At 40.0% G+C, this 13837-nt stretch overlaps 2 protein-coding genes across 3 annotated transcripts; one reads left to right on the forward strand and one right to left on the reverse strand.

The window, feature by feature from the left end:
• Positions 1-549: 549 nt before the first annotated feature.
• gga3b (golgi associated, gamma adaptin ear containing, ARF binding protein 3b) lies at positions 550-10829 on the reverse strand. 2 transcript variants are annotated; one of them, XM_084744392.1, is made up of 17 exons: positions 10635-10829; positions 8587-8671; positions 8432-8507; positions 8253-8351; positions 8033-8156; positions 7464-7567; positions 7156-7236; positions 6824-6961; positions 5563-5644; positions 5349-5474; positions 4658-4906; positions 3644-3723; positions 3397-3536; positions 3005-3288; positions 2729-2898; positions 1869-1979; positions 550-1752 (listed from the first exon to the last, which is right to left on the reverse strand). In XM_084744392.1, exons 1-17 carry the CDS (start codon positions 10672-10674, stop codon positions 1642-1644), a joined length of 2100 nt encoding a protein of 699 aa, XP_084600518.1. In that variant the 5' UTR covers positions 10675-10829; the 3' UTR covers positions 550-1641. The 2 variants fall into 2 exon arrangements, with proteins under 2 accessions (XP_084600518.1, XP_084600517.1); XM_084744391.1 differs by having other exon boundaries at positions 3623-3723.
• A 2-nt stretch (positions 10830-10831) lies between these two features.
• mrps7 (mitochondrial ribosomal protein S7) lies at positions 10832-13236 on the forward strand. The gene is made up of 5 exons (XM_084744393.1): positions 10832-10968; positions 12204-12395; positions 12503-12566; positions 12666-12833; positions 12933-13236. Exons 1-5 carry the CDS (start codon positions 10925-10927, stop codon positions 13152-13154), a joined length of 690 nt encoding a protein of 229 aa, XP_084600519.1. The 5' UTR covers positions 10832-10924; the 3' UTR covers positions 13155-13236.
• Positions 13237-13837: the final 601 nt, after the last annotated feature.

The following is a 13837-nucleotide window of genomic DNA, read 5'->3' on the forward strand; positions in this document are numbered from 1 at the left end:
TAGAAAAAAACCCTCACCCTCGAGTATCAGACATCCATTGAAAGAAATATTTATTTTTTCATGCAGCGAACACATGGCACATTATACAGTATGTACAGACCTAACACTCTCCCAAAATCTACACGTCACATGTTCACATAACTTGTCATACAACAAACGATTGGTACATTACAAACTATGTACATTTAACACACACTTCTGTACATCCCACATGACGACGAGTCGAGGGCTGAACGAGGATCGGGTGGACTGACTTATGAAAAATTAGCTCACAGCACAGTTCCACACTGTCCCACTGTCATGAGCTACCAAATTTAAATTCAGATTTTTCAGTTCACATTTTCTAGGTTCAGTGATGCACTGAAATACTATAACAGAAAATAATAAATGACGAATAACTCCCAATACTGACACTGTCTGGTAGAAGAGAGAACATCCTTAAATACAGAACAAAACACGGATACCCAGCACTAAAATCATGAGTGAAATGCTGAAAATCTGCAACCATTTGTTTTTAAAAGAAAAAAAACTAATCACATAAAATAAAACCAGTTGAACTCAGTAGACTCAAGTCATAACTACAGATTCATAATTAAAATGACCATTTAAAGTGCGGTTTGTTGGTCCACTAATCTAAAACAGCCCAGTTAAAGGTATAATTCCAATTATTTGAAGTGGGTTTGTATGAGGTACTTAACCATAGTCATCGTGTTTACCTGCAGTAGATGGTGGTTGGCACGGCAACAGTTTGGAGAAGCAGCAGGAGTACCAGTGTAGGAAGTTGCTGTGGACAGAGTCAACAACAATACTTTTCCCAGCCTGGCTAAATGGCTAAAATGTTTTACTTCTTATCCCATCTATGGCAGTTCATTGCTTAGCTTCAGTGCTGGTACTCTGCTACTATCTCATACAACCCCAAATCAACTAATTCAAACTATCCCTCTAAGCAGAGCGACTGATAAACACAAGTTCCTTAACCGAAAAAACCTTGATGGCTGAAATAATCATGTAATAAATAAATGAACAGTCAACTATCTTCCCGCAACAATGACTATCTGAACAGACGTTTAACTTAACAGATACATTTTCCAGTTTAACTCCATCCTAACACATCTAGTAGATCCTGTTTCACAAATTCCTGCATACATTCAAGTATAGTTTCTGTGTGCTGAAAAAGTGCTCAGCCACAGGAATAAATAAAAGCACAAGTGTTGTCTCTTAGGCTCTGTTAACTTAGTGGTTCATTTAAAATACTTTGTTATGCCGTGACGCAGTCTGAGTCTGAGCTCTAATGCATTGATTATTTATACTACATTCAAAAATGTTGTACTCGTCTTGGGGAAAATCCATTAAAATATTTATCTCAACACCATCGACCTGTAAACACCGCTGCCTTACTTGCCAGTGTATATCTTTAGTTTGTTAGCTATCTGCAGAGACGTATACAAGCACTGTATAAATAAGTGTCTGCTGTTGCCGTTAGTAACCAAAACAAATGAACAACTATAAGGAATGTGAAGCTGAAAGTTAGAGTGCCGCTGAATTTCCTCGCTGTTCTCTCTGGGATGAGCGCACCCCTTCATGGAGTATGAACCGGTCTGTCCCTGCTGAGCGGTCAGTAGACAGAAGGCCTGCACGCTGCTATAGATGACCCCACGTCTCCTGTGGGGGAAACTGGTCAACCTCTCCGACCTCGTTGCACAGACGGTCTCCTAGTGTGAAAGCCAGCTTGTAGCGCAGACGCACCTTATCCTGTGAAGACGCACACACACCAAGATCTTTATCGGCGACAACAGAACCCTGCATGGCTCAGAAACACTCTGTGTGGTTTGTGTATTTATGTCCTTGAGTGTTACTATGTCTCCTACCTTTGTTGGATTGGCCAACAACATGATCTGGGTGATGGAGGCTGGAGGTAGGATGGGGTTAAATGGTGCCAGTTCTGTTCCTGATGGAGGCTGCAGCTTCACCTTCATTGACTGGTGGACGATGAAAGAAAGAGTCAGTGCCGTTTGCCTTTCATTAAAGGATGAATCCGCATTTTGCAAATCTATCTTTGTGTTTCCACCAACAGTGTTTCCTCGCTGAGAACGGGTGATGGATAGTAACACAAAAAGTAAATTTGTGAATTTCACACTAAAAAGACTAACTGTGGAAGATACCCATCTGTGACTTAGGGTTTTTTTTCCAATTGCTTACAAGCATCAGTCAACACTAAAGCCACTTTTTCAAATCTCTTAATACAGTCTGCATTAATTTCACCATCAAAACACTTCATACAACAGTTCTCACTCAGAATGCATATGTTGATATTCACACAGACACGAACACTACGGCACCAGGCAGCATTACAAAAATTTAGAACTTTCATCTTTGAAGTTTGAATGATTTATCAGATGAATCAGTATTTCATTACAGAATAGAAAAATCTTTATCAGCTTCACTAAATTATAATGTATTTAATAAGAATGTATCTGAGATACACTACTTTACAGATAATACTTTACTTGTGAAAAATAAAAAGTTCAAACAAGCAAACACATTCCTGAAATTCCAGGCCTGCAATAATAATTTTAATTTTATTGAGAGAAGAGCACAGAATGACTAACTGCAGACAAGTAATTAACTGCAGACAAGCTCTGAGCTCCACACAACCAACTGCATGATGATTTATAAGATCATAAAGAAGATATGAAACATATGAATGAACAGAAGTAAATATCTGTACCTTTGGCACAGCAGCTTGCAGCACCACATTGTGAACTGGCAGGGGCGCTGTATTAAGCATGGACACTACCATTACCAACACGTCTGGCCTGCCGGGGGGACAGTCAGATGCAAAGTTGAGCAGCATGCGAACACCGTCCTTATCGTAGGCCGTCACAGGCAGCACTTTACCTGAGGACAGACAGGGCACAGCCAATCAGAAACAGGCTGATACGAGCTATTCAAAGAGCTATGTATTTTAGTCAAGCCCATATTTCATCACTCCCTCGGTCCTTACTCGGTCTGATGGCCTCCAGAGGGACGTGCACATTGCTCAGGGACACGTCCGCGGCTCTGGCCGGGCTGCCCTGGAGAGGAGGGTGGCAGGGGGACAGAGAGCGGAACAGTGGGCTTCCCGGGGCTGAGCCCAGGCTCTGGGCCTTGGTGTGGGACAGAGCAGGAGAGCCAGGCATTGCACCCTGGAAGAGGAAGGGTGAGGAGGGAGAGCCTTGCCCGACCATGACGGGAGGTGCTGCAGGCATCCCAAAGCTGTTCCCTCTGGCTGTCATCTGGCTGGACAAACTGAAAATAACACTTGATGAAATTTACTTCATTTGCTATTATTTGAATTAGAAAGCATTGATTTCCAATTAAACAGTGGAGAGAAAGACGGTTTAGTTGACTCTGTACCTCTTGTGATCTGTGAAACCCATCATGGCCAGGTCTTGCAGGTTTTGGAGACTGTGTGTGGCAGCAGCTGGCGCAGCTGGAGGCACAACTGGACCTGAACAAGCAATGCTGCCAAACATATCCACACTTGAAGCTGGAGCCTGCAGAGGGGACATGAAGAGACAGTGACTTACCTTCTGCCATTACACACTGATTAAGAAGCTTTAATTTGGTCAAAGATGCTCACAAACTGTTTCAGATCAAATACCGGCAAGGAAGTCCACTGATTGGACAACTCGGTCAACTTCGGTTTTGATTGGCTCAGAGAGGTCGGGGGGTCGTTCAGTCCTGAGAGAAAGTACAAAAGAGACAAAATCTTTTATCCTAATACTTTATATGAAGATATTTAAGCTGGGAAGTACTCAGTACAGTACTGTATACAGGAAACTGCTACATTAAAGTAATAGCTCAACCTTATTCTTATTCTGCTTATTCTCTTTCTGACTTTGGCCAATCACAGGTCGATAGAATAGTTAATTATTTAACCATCCAACTGATCCAAAGCCATTAAATATGAGGCTAAAGAGAGGAGATGGTTAGCTTAGCTTAGCCCGTGGGACAGCAGTTGGAAACAGCTAGCATGGTTCTGTTTCAAATGAACAAAAGCTGCCTACCAGCCCTTCTAAAGCTCAATAATTAACACTTTATATCTTGATTGTTCTTGTTTGTTTAATCCATATAAAAACTAGAATGTAAAAACATCAATTCACCATTTTATAGGGAATTATATGCCGGATTACTGCTGACTTCAAATGTAACCAGTGAACTCATAATCATGATACAGGAAGTTGTGTACACAATGTTACAAATTCAGAAAAGTAAACACAACACCACTTGAAGGCAGCATATTTTTGGGCTGGGAGCAGTTACCAGGCAACCAGTGGAGACTCCAGGAAGTCTTTGCTCTGTACTGCATCAAAAGTCACATACTGTGCACTACATGCCCAATATATGTTCAAATGTTCGACATAATTTTGTGTAAATAAACAGTCGTACGCTCAGCACACGTCACTTCCTGAGAGCCTCATTGCCAGGTGGAGATGTGTAACTGCAGTGAAGCATGCCATCAATTAACTAATTTAAAAATATATCAAACCTAGCAAAGAGAAACCTTATTCACATTACTGATGCAGGCCACCTTTGTCTGTTGTGTAGTTGTTGGTGTTGTCATCATTATTGCATTGCATTGTGGGACATTTATGCCTGAGATGCACAGATCTACCTAGAGACAGCAGCTCATCATCAAGCAGAGAGAGTGCAGTGGAGGCCTTGTCGAGAGGGGGGTGACTCGGGCTGCTGCTCTGACTGCCATGAGATCCAGGCAGGCGCTTGGGAGGAGGAGGCAGGACAGGGATGGGGGAAGCCATGGGATTGATGGAGACGGGATTTGAGGTCTGGGAGGGAGGGGCTGCAGGTTGAGGAGGGCTCGGAGAGTCAAGGCCGGCAAGATCGATCAGTGTATCTGTGGTTTCTGTTGAGAGACAAAGAGGAAGATTAACTGCGGCAGCTGAATTAATTACACTATAGCAGGATATCCCAAGCATAAAGCAGCCATATTTTGGTAACCCTTTATTAAGGGGTGTGCATAAGACTGTCATTACACTGTCATAACTATGTCATGTCACTTTTCATGAACTTAAAGTCGTAATAGGTGTCATGTCTTGTTTAATGTCAAGTTGTCATAGCAGACATCTCAAACAATACCAATGCACTGAAAATGACATGATTGACTGAATGACACTCAATGACAACAGTTATAACCATTTATAAAGACTCCTTCATGTTCATGACAGGTGTTATGACATAACTATAACAGTGTAAAGACAGTCTTATGCATTGCCCTCCAAATAAAGTAATCAGTCCAACTAATCTTTATAATTAAAATGCTAAATTAATTTTAAAATGTGTCTCACCGCTCTCGGTGTGGCTCGCCGTAGATGGCGGCTCTTCACTGTCACCGTTGATTGGCTGCCCCTCAACGATCTTCTTGTAGGAGTTGATGACTCTGGAGAGGTCATCGCTGGCCTGCAGGATGTCACCTGATGAGTCAAAGGCCAAAGGTTTCAGATTACACACGATGAGATGACCAAATGTGTCTTCAGATGAGAAAGCACCGATCTCACAAACCTAAACTGGTGTCATTGTCCTCTGTCTCAGTGGCCATTTTGAAAGCAGCACGCCTCAGCTTATCACACCGCTCGTAGAGTTCCTGAGAGAACATGGAAAGGAAGCGCTGTACAGTTTAAATGCAGCTGTGACGTCTGCTGATGATTTCAGCGGTTAGTTAAGTCAGGTTATTGACTTAAATATCACAATGCAAACATATAAAATAAATTTACATGATATTCATGAAACAACACAGTTCTGTAAACACAATAAAATGACTGAAAAAAGTTATGCTCAGATTTTTTCAGGCAAACATGACTTTTATCTGTGTTTCTAAACAGTGAACTGAGATAGATTTTGGGACTTTGAGGACATAATACGTGTGCAGATGACAACAAAAGGCAGCAAAGTGGTTGTGCACTTGAAAACAAAAATGGCTCATGCAAGAAAGCTTTTTTAATTGTAGAGCAAGACAACATGAATAAAATGAATATACCTATCAGCTCATTAAACAACAAGCCGACATGTAACCTTAAGTTGAGTTGAATCAATATGGAGATGCTTGTTTCCCCAAATTAGAATGAATAAATGAAAAATAAATTTGAATGATGTCATGACCAAATACCTCCCAAAGAGGGGTTAAACCAGGAACTTTCTACTGCTCTGAATTCCTTTAAAAAAAACATTGCACTGTTTGCTAGATAGCTAGCTAAAAAGTTATTATAATATTACATTGTATGCTACCTTGTTAAGTTAACAATAAATTTTCATAAACTGGAGGGAAAGAAAGAAGAGACACAACATAAAACTCAGTGAGGTTCAGCCTGTCCCTCAACTTTCTTTGAGGAACTTAATTATTTTTTCTCCAATCCTTCCCCAAAAGGCGGTTATTTTAAAGGATAAACATCCTCAAGTGTAATTTTAAACTTAATACTGTTTAAAATTTAAAGGAGTTTTAAGTTTTGGTGCAACAGATTTAGCCCACTTTTAATCTAGGTTCAGAATGAAACAAAACTGAGGTTTAAAAGGAGGTTTGAATTTAATCTTTCTTTATTTTAAGCTAGTTTAAAAGTTTGGTGGGACATTATTTAAGGTTTAACCACGATTTAATCTGACTTGAACAGAGTGAACTGGGTTGATAACAGATGGACAGTCATCCCCAAATAACTGGGGGAAATATTCCAGCTTCTTCCTTGTAGGTTAAAGAACTGATTAAAGTTTACCACTTGTGTGGGTCTATGTGTGTGTGTGTGTGTGTGTGTGTGCGTGCACAGACACACACCTTAATGATTTCCTTGTCTGAGTCAGTGGAGCTGTCTTTATTGTAGTGAGACAGCATCTCCGTCAGCAGCTTGACGTTGATGTTCACCTCCTCCAGTGTGTTAATGCGCTTTGTAACCTTATGCACTCGCGCCTCATCCTGACAAAAACACAAAACACAAAATGTTACTGTATGTCACACACAAAAATGGACATGTCCTACGGTATATTATGAAGAATATTAAAGTAATATCACCTGGGCAGAAACTCAAGAGCAGCTTGTTGGTAAATTTGAAATGAATATGATGACTGTGTCAAACTCTCAGTAAGTTGTACAGTTCAGACATGTCTCACCTCTTTCACCATGTTTTTGATTAACCTGTTGGCTTCCTGGAGATCCTCTGGATTTTTACTCCGCAGAAGCTCAGCAAGCAACTAAACACAGACACACACATGCACACACACACATTACATTCATTTCCTGGCGCCGTCTTACAGAAACTTCCTCTATTCAATCTTTAGTTAAACAGAACTGTGCTTATTTCATCAAGAGTAAAGCAGTAGTTATTTAGGGAGGAACTATGTTTTATTTGCTCTTTCATTTATTTATTTTGGTTACTTCACATTTAACTGTTCTGTTGTGTTTTCCTTCGGTCTCTCACCTTGCCCATGTCCTCGTTGTCAAACACCGGATGTTTAGGTCGTGTTGGAGGAGAAGGGATCAGAGTCCTGTCCAGTGGTAACTCTGGGTCACGTGTCACGAGACCTGGGGAAAAGAGTGAGGACAGGATTGATAAAAGGGCGGCAGAATTAAATATCGACCAAATACCTTAATGTCAATATTGAGACGATATTGACTGGTGTTTTCACAAAATATTACACAATGATATAATTGATAAGTAATCAGCAATAGTATGGATATTAGATGTGCACAGACATTATTTGCGTCTGTATCTGTCCAGTCAACAAAATCATCTATCTCTTTATCTGTATCTGGACAGAAGACCAGAAATGGGCGTGGCTTATACTGAAAGTCACAATAAATCCGTCAAATGTTGCATTTTGGCGTAATTATGCCATATTATGATGTAATGATGTACAAAATCTAAGGCCGTACCTAGTCTCATATCACAACATTGATATAATATTGATATATTGCTGATGATAAATGATAAGCTGCCTCTAAGCCAGATGTCTTTACACAAACATTGTGTTAATTATCTCAACACACCCTGTCTTCTCAGTGTCTGGTAGGCTTCACCAATCTTGGCTTCATTTGGAAAAGCCACCGTCCAGCTGTACAGCATCTCTACAATCTTCATCTTCACCTTCTCAGGTGTCGTTTCACCCAAGTACTGGAAACAAGACGTGATTAAAAAGAGGCTGTATAGGAGGATATGCAGTCAGCACATTTTTTTTATTTGCATGAAACCTATTTAGAGACTACTCACCTTTGGAGACACCACTTTAATCAGCTCATTCAAAAACCTGTATTTTCCAACTTCATTATGAAATCTTCTCCCACAGTTCTTCATACACGCCTCCAATACCTGCGCACAACATCGTTAAGCTTAAGTGTTTGCTTAATTCGCTGAGAGAAGCGTTTGTTTGTGAGTGAAGTATTTCTTACTGTCAGGGCCTGAAGAGCTTCCCATTCTTGTGGTGAGTGGATTTTGTGGACGAGCAGACTTACAGCTATCTGAGGACTGCAAGAACTCCGCGTGAGAAACCTTTTCTGTGATGACAACATTCAAAAAATGGTGTGCAAATATTGGACAGACATACCCTTCTAGTTCCTTGTTGATCTGATCGCAGAAGCCTATAATGTACTCCCAGTCCTCCTGTCTGTTTGTGGGGTGGGTGGCTTTATCTGTTAGAGAGAGACATTTATACTCACTCACCTGATCCACAGACCTCGCTGTGAGCAGTTTCATGTATGAACTATTTTCTACCACACTACACCTGCGAACCAAATTACTGCACCAGCTGAAAAGGCTGCTGAAAATTACTGTTTACATCCTGTCACAAGCACAAGCCTCTTGTCTATGAGCAGATGCACACTTCCTTCTGCATGGTGATACAGTTGGTGGATGTACTTTGGCTGGAAGAGAGTAGTTCATAATTATCTTGAGTAACCAGGTCATGATTTCTGAAAAGAGACATTGCTGATGATTTTTCAAGTTTTTTGGGGGGTGCTTTGAGCACCACAAGCAAAGTGCCATCTTATTCGATTATACTGGATCGAAGGCAGACATCTCTAGGGTCGATATTTCCAAAACACTGCAACTCATATGGATAAATAGCACTACAGGCCAGAAGAAAAATATGTGTTTTTGATCTGGGGGTGAACTCAGGCTGTATAAGCAGAGGGAATCTAGGAGAGTCAAACTAAATGAATTAAGATGTTAAATGCAAAACTTTGTCAAAATAACAAGGTACGCCTACTGTAGAGTTACAAAGGTACACTGTTTTTTCCCCTCTACTATTGCAGTGTTTCCCAACCCTGGTCCTCAAGGCACACTGCCCTGCGTGTTTTAGATGTTTCACTGCTCCAACACACCTGATTCAAATGATCAGCTCGTCATCAAGCCTCTGCAGAAGCCTGACAACAACCTGATCATTGGAATCAGGTGTGTTGGAGCAGGACAGTGTGCCTTGAGGACCAGGGTTGGGAAACACTGTAGTATTGTGCATAATGTTTATTTTCCAAGTGTGAAAACTGATAAAGTGGGAAAAAAAATAAAAAGGTGCATTTGTAGGTCAAACATAGGACATGTAAATATCCTGCCCCTTGGCACTTTGCTTTTTTCAAATCAACTACAAAGGTCACCTGCTGGCTCAGAGTAAGCAAAATGCCATGTTGGGCAAGTAAATCTAGCAACTCACCAGGCAAGTAATTATTAATTATTAATTAATAATTAATTGTTGAAGTAATTTTTCATACAAAATGGTACAAAATGCTAATTTCAGCCTCTTCAATATGGATATTTACAGCTTTTCTCTTTTATTGTCATATTAAACTAAATATCTTTAGGTTTTAAACTGAGAAAAAACTATTATTACATTTTTTAAAACTATTTTCAAATATTTTATTGTTAGTAGCTCTAGACTAAACATGACAATTAATTTTAATCATTGTTATTATTTAATAACCACTAATAAAACAATTTGTACAGGAACAAGAAAAACTAGAATTTTGGCAAGCGGATGCCTGACTAATAGCCCATAACTGAAAAGGCCTGATCTTGATGAATACATAGCACTGCAGGTAGTAGGAAAAATATGTATTTTTGATTTTGGGGTGAACTGTCCCTTTAACTGGTGTGCTCGCTATGCAGTGTAAATCTGAATGCACATCACCCCACACCTATTGTGAATATGGCTCCCTGTGAGTCTTGTGACCAACACAACAATGCAGTACTTGTTAACATTCTTCCTCTGTATAATTACTGATGTATGTAGTGTTCATTGTGTTGGCAGTGCTGCTCATTCATCATTCGGACCAATCTGTTTTCCGCCCAACAGCTGCCAATATTAAGCTTCACTGAGGGATAACTGTATATCTGAAGAGCTTCAACAATCACTGCACACACTGAGCTGTCAGTCAGGGGTAAATGTGACCCACACAGTGTTTATTAAAGCCCTCCTCCACCCATTCCTGCTAATGATGCAGACAGCAGACTGTCAACCAGGACCCTCTACTAGCTGTGAATGAGCCTGAGAGCAGCGCTGACAGCTCCTGTACTGACGGCTTTACTGCCCCGTCACCCGGAGCGGCATATCTAGCTAATTATCCATATTATTTAATTCATAAAACGGGATTAATCACTCACTGAGCCAGGATTCAAGCGACTCCCCTTCCTGGTACGCCATAGCACTGAAAACATCGCGTGATGTCACCAGCGTGTGCGCGAGCGTCCAAAATTATTGTTCGGAAATATTTTTGAAAAAAAAAAAAAAAAGAACCAGTTTATCTATAACAACTGCAAAAGTTGAGTTTTAATTCGGCGTTGGAATTAAAATGTACAAAATAAAAAGCGGAGAATGAATTTAGCTTTTTTTTCCCGAAGGCAGCGGCAGGAGCTACTAATCTGGGGTCCTAACTGACACTCACATTTTCAAGATGGCAGCCTCCATCTCAGGACTATTAAAACCTTGGACACCAAGGTAATTATATATCTTTTAAAGACACAAACAATTAACAGGCGACGTTAGCTGTCTGTTTGATGTTGTTGTGCTGTGTCCGCGTTTTTCTGCCATAAGGAGTCAAAACTCTAAGTAATTTACGTGGTTTGCATAGCGAACTAGCTCTTATGCTAAGCATCAACGCCTCAACGATAAGTCCAACACGAGTGCATCGTAGCAAGGCTGCAATTAAATAATATTTTTATTACATGCGTTTGTTTTGGAGCTGTCCTGCTAGTTTTCCTATTTCCTATTTTTCTTATTTTCATTACTGTTAGAAGATGATCTGTTTGGTGTTTAAGATGTCTGTAGATCAGAACAAGAACAGTACCATATCACTATATGTCAATTATATAATTGAACTGCAACTCGCTCTTTTGTTATTTTTTAATTGTTTTTAGTTTTTCCCTTTTTAAATCATTTAACCTCTGGTGGATATCTGTTTTGATGTTTATGATTGTAATTTGCAATAATTAAAAACTATTGTTTTTGTTATTGATCCATCAATAATGTTGTTATCCAACTTTTTAGAAAAAAAGTCAATCATCATTTATTCTACATCGTGTGTTTTTAAAATAATAACATATTCCCATCACAAGTTGATAGAACAGAGTAAAATTGATTGATCTGTGGATGTTTTTGTTCAATCATTTGATTTTCAATAATAAGAAATAAAAATTATTGTCTCAATAAGCCTGAGGGACATTTTCAAGATTTCTTGTTTTGTTTGACCAACGGGGCAAAACCTGAAGTTATTTTCTTTATAATGATATAAATCTGAGGAAAAACCAAGGTCAAAGATTTGTTTGAAATTATTTTTTTTTACTGTTTCATCAAGAATATATGAATTTGATGGATTATGATACAATTGAGTATCTAAAAGACTAAATAAAATCAATTCAGACTGCAACAAATGATTATTTTATCAGTTAATTTTCCTCATTTTTTCAACTATTTATTTACTTGATCATTTGGTCCCTAAAATCCAAGACATTCAAACTTCCTGAAGTACAAGTTGCAGTCTTCAAATTGCCTGTTCTGCCTGAGCCCAAAAGAGATGGAGTTTACTATGATTTAAAAAAAATAAATAAAAAATCAACAAAGAAAACTAAATTAATTTTTCTGGAGATTGTCTACTCAGTTGTTTCAATTCTTCCACAGACAAGTGCTTAATTTCAGATGGATCCCCTGTCCTCTCTTGTAACCTTTGCTTGCAGAGTGTTCCTGGTGCGATGGAGCAGATACAACCCCTACTATCTGGAGCCAGAGGTCAGTAAGGAGGCCTACAGCAGGCCGGAGACAGAGCTGAGTGCTGAGGAGAAGGAGCAGCGGGAGCTCAAAGCGCTCAGACCCATCAAGGCAGCAACCGGTGGAGTCACCAGCTCTGTTTTCAACGACCCAGTCCTCAGGTATAATAAACACACATCCCAGCTCATTGCGGGCGTGCGTCGCTTATTTAGTCAAAGCTGTGTATTTGAGGGCTCGTGTCGGGATAATTTTTGTCCTTGTTTTACAGTAAATTCACCAATATGATGATGAAACATGGAAACAAGGTTTTGGCCCGGGAGATCTTGACACAGGTAAGAAAACGAGCACTATTCAGTCTCCAAGTAAAGCTCAAAGATTTGTTGTTGGCCTAGTAGTATATGAATGACCACGATTTCTCTTCCTGCTTCTAGACCCTGGAGAACATAAAGAGGAAACAGGTGGAGAAATACCACAAAGCTCCAGAAGGAAAGAAGGAAGAGATTGAGTGTAACCCCTACACCATTTTTCATCAGGCTCTGGAGAACTGTAAGCCTGTCGTTGGGCTGGCAAGCATACAGAAAGGTGGAAAGTACTACCAGGTCAGTCATGAGGCAGATCCATGCTCTTTTGTCATTAATCCTCTACTAACAAATCATAAAAACAAATTCTTAATTATGTTCTGTTTGATCTCCACCCAGGTGCCCATCCCTCTTTCAGAGAACCGACGCCGTTTCCTCGCCATGAAGTGGATGATCACAGAGTGCAGGGACAACAAACACCGACGCACGCACATGTATGAAAAACTTTCCCAGGAACTGTTACAAGCCTATGTGAAGGAGGGCAACATTATCAAGAAGAAGTACGAGCTGCACAAAATGGCTGAAGCCAACAGAGCCTTCGCTCACTACCGCTGGTGGTAGAAAGACACCTGTCAGGACGGAAACACTGTCAATTTAAATGTGTCTCCAGATTGAGAGACTGGACAAATGCTGTGATGGCAACAAAGGAAGATTCACTGTTCACTGGGATGGACTCTACTGTAAAAGTTTTTCAGGACAACAGTGAAATCTATGACAGTGAATAAGGGTCCTTAGATTAAAAAAATAATGGAGCTGGAGGGTAATCCTCTGACATTAAAGTTGTAAAAAAAAAAATAAGTTGTTCACTTTTTGGTGGGTCATGATAACTTGTATCTAACTTGTTAAGAATTTAAAATAATATGAGAACAGTTTGCACTACAGCACAGAGCAAACCTGAACAGTGCAAGGAGATGAAGAGGGAGAGACAGTTCATTGTAGTTTATAGTAATGCAACACAGTGGGGAGATGAGTATATGTAATGCAGATCTGTTTGTCACCTTTAACAGAGGCTCTAGTCTGCAGTGTAGTTCACAGGCTAAATTCACTATTAAACAGTCCCCCCTGGATTTCACTGGCTTTTTTTTTTTTGATTGTTGCAGTCTGAAATGCCTGATTTCACAGCAGCTTTTCTGAAAATTTGTGATGCATGTTGCAGTGTTTATTGTGGGAGGAAGCAATTGTGTCCAATTCATTTAAAAGCAAAGACAACTTGTTTGAGGGAGAAAAAAAACCCACTTTGTTCT

The sequence above is a fragment of the Lutjanus erythropterus genome, chromosome 19 (assembly GCF_056507025.1).
Source record: "Lutjanus erythropterus isolate fLutEry1 chromosome 19, fLutEry1.hap2, whole genome shotgun sequence".
Lineage (NCBI taxonomy): Eukaryota > Metazoa > Chordata > Actinopteri > Lutjaniformes > Lutjanidae > Lutjanus > Lutjanus erythropterus.

Bases quoted from the DNA above. Each gene is read 5' to 3' on its own strand.
- gga3b (XM_084744391.1), bottom strand. From the start codon at position 10,674: ATGGCGTACCAGGAAGGGGAGTCGCTTGAATCCTGGCTCA. The intron at 3,289-3,396 runs GTACAGAGTCAA...TGTTATTTTCAG, and splicing joins GGTTTCACAGATCACAAGAG to TTTGTCCAGCCAGATGACAG. The intron at 1,753-1,868 runs GTAGGAGACATA...GCGTCTTCACAG, and splicing joins TGTTGGCCAATCCAACAAAG to GATAAGGTGCGTCTGCGCTA.
- mrps7 (XM_084744393.1), top strand. From the start codon at position 10,925: ATGGCAGCCTCCATCTCAGGACTATTAAAACCTTGGACACCAAG. The intron at 12,567-12,665 runs GTAAGAAAACGA...TCCTGCTTCTAG, and splicing joins CCCGGGAGATCTTGACACAG to ACCCTGGAGAACATAAAGAG. The intron at 12,834-12,932 runs GTCAGTCATGAG...ATCTCCACCCAG, and splicing joins AAGGTGGAAAGTACTACCAG to GTGCCCATCCCTCTTTCAGA.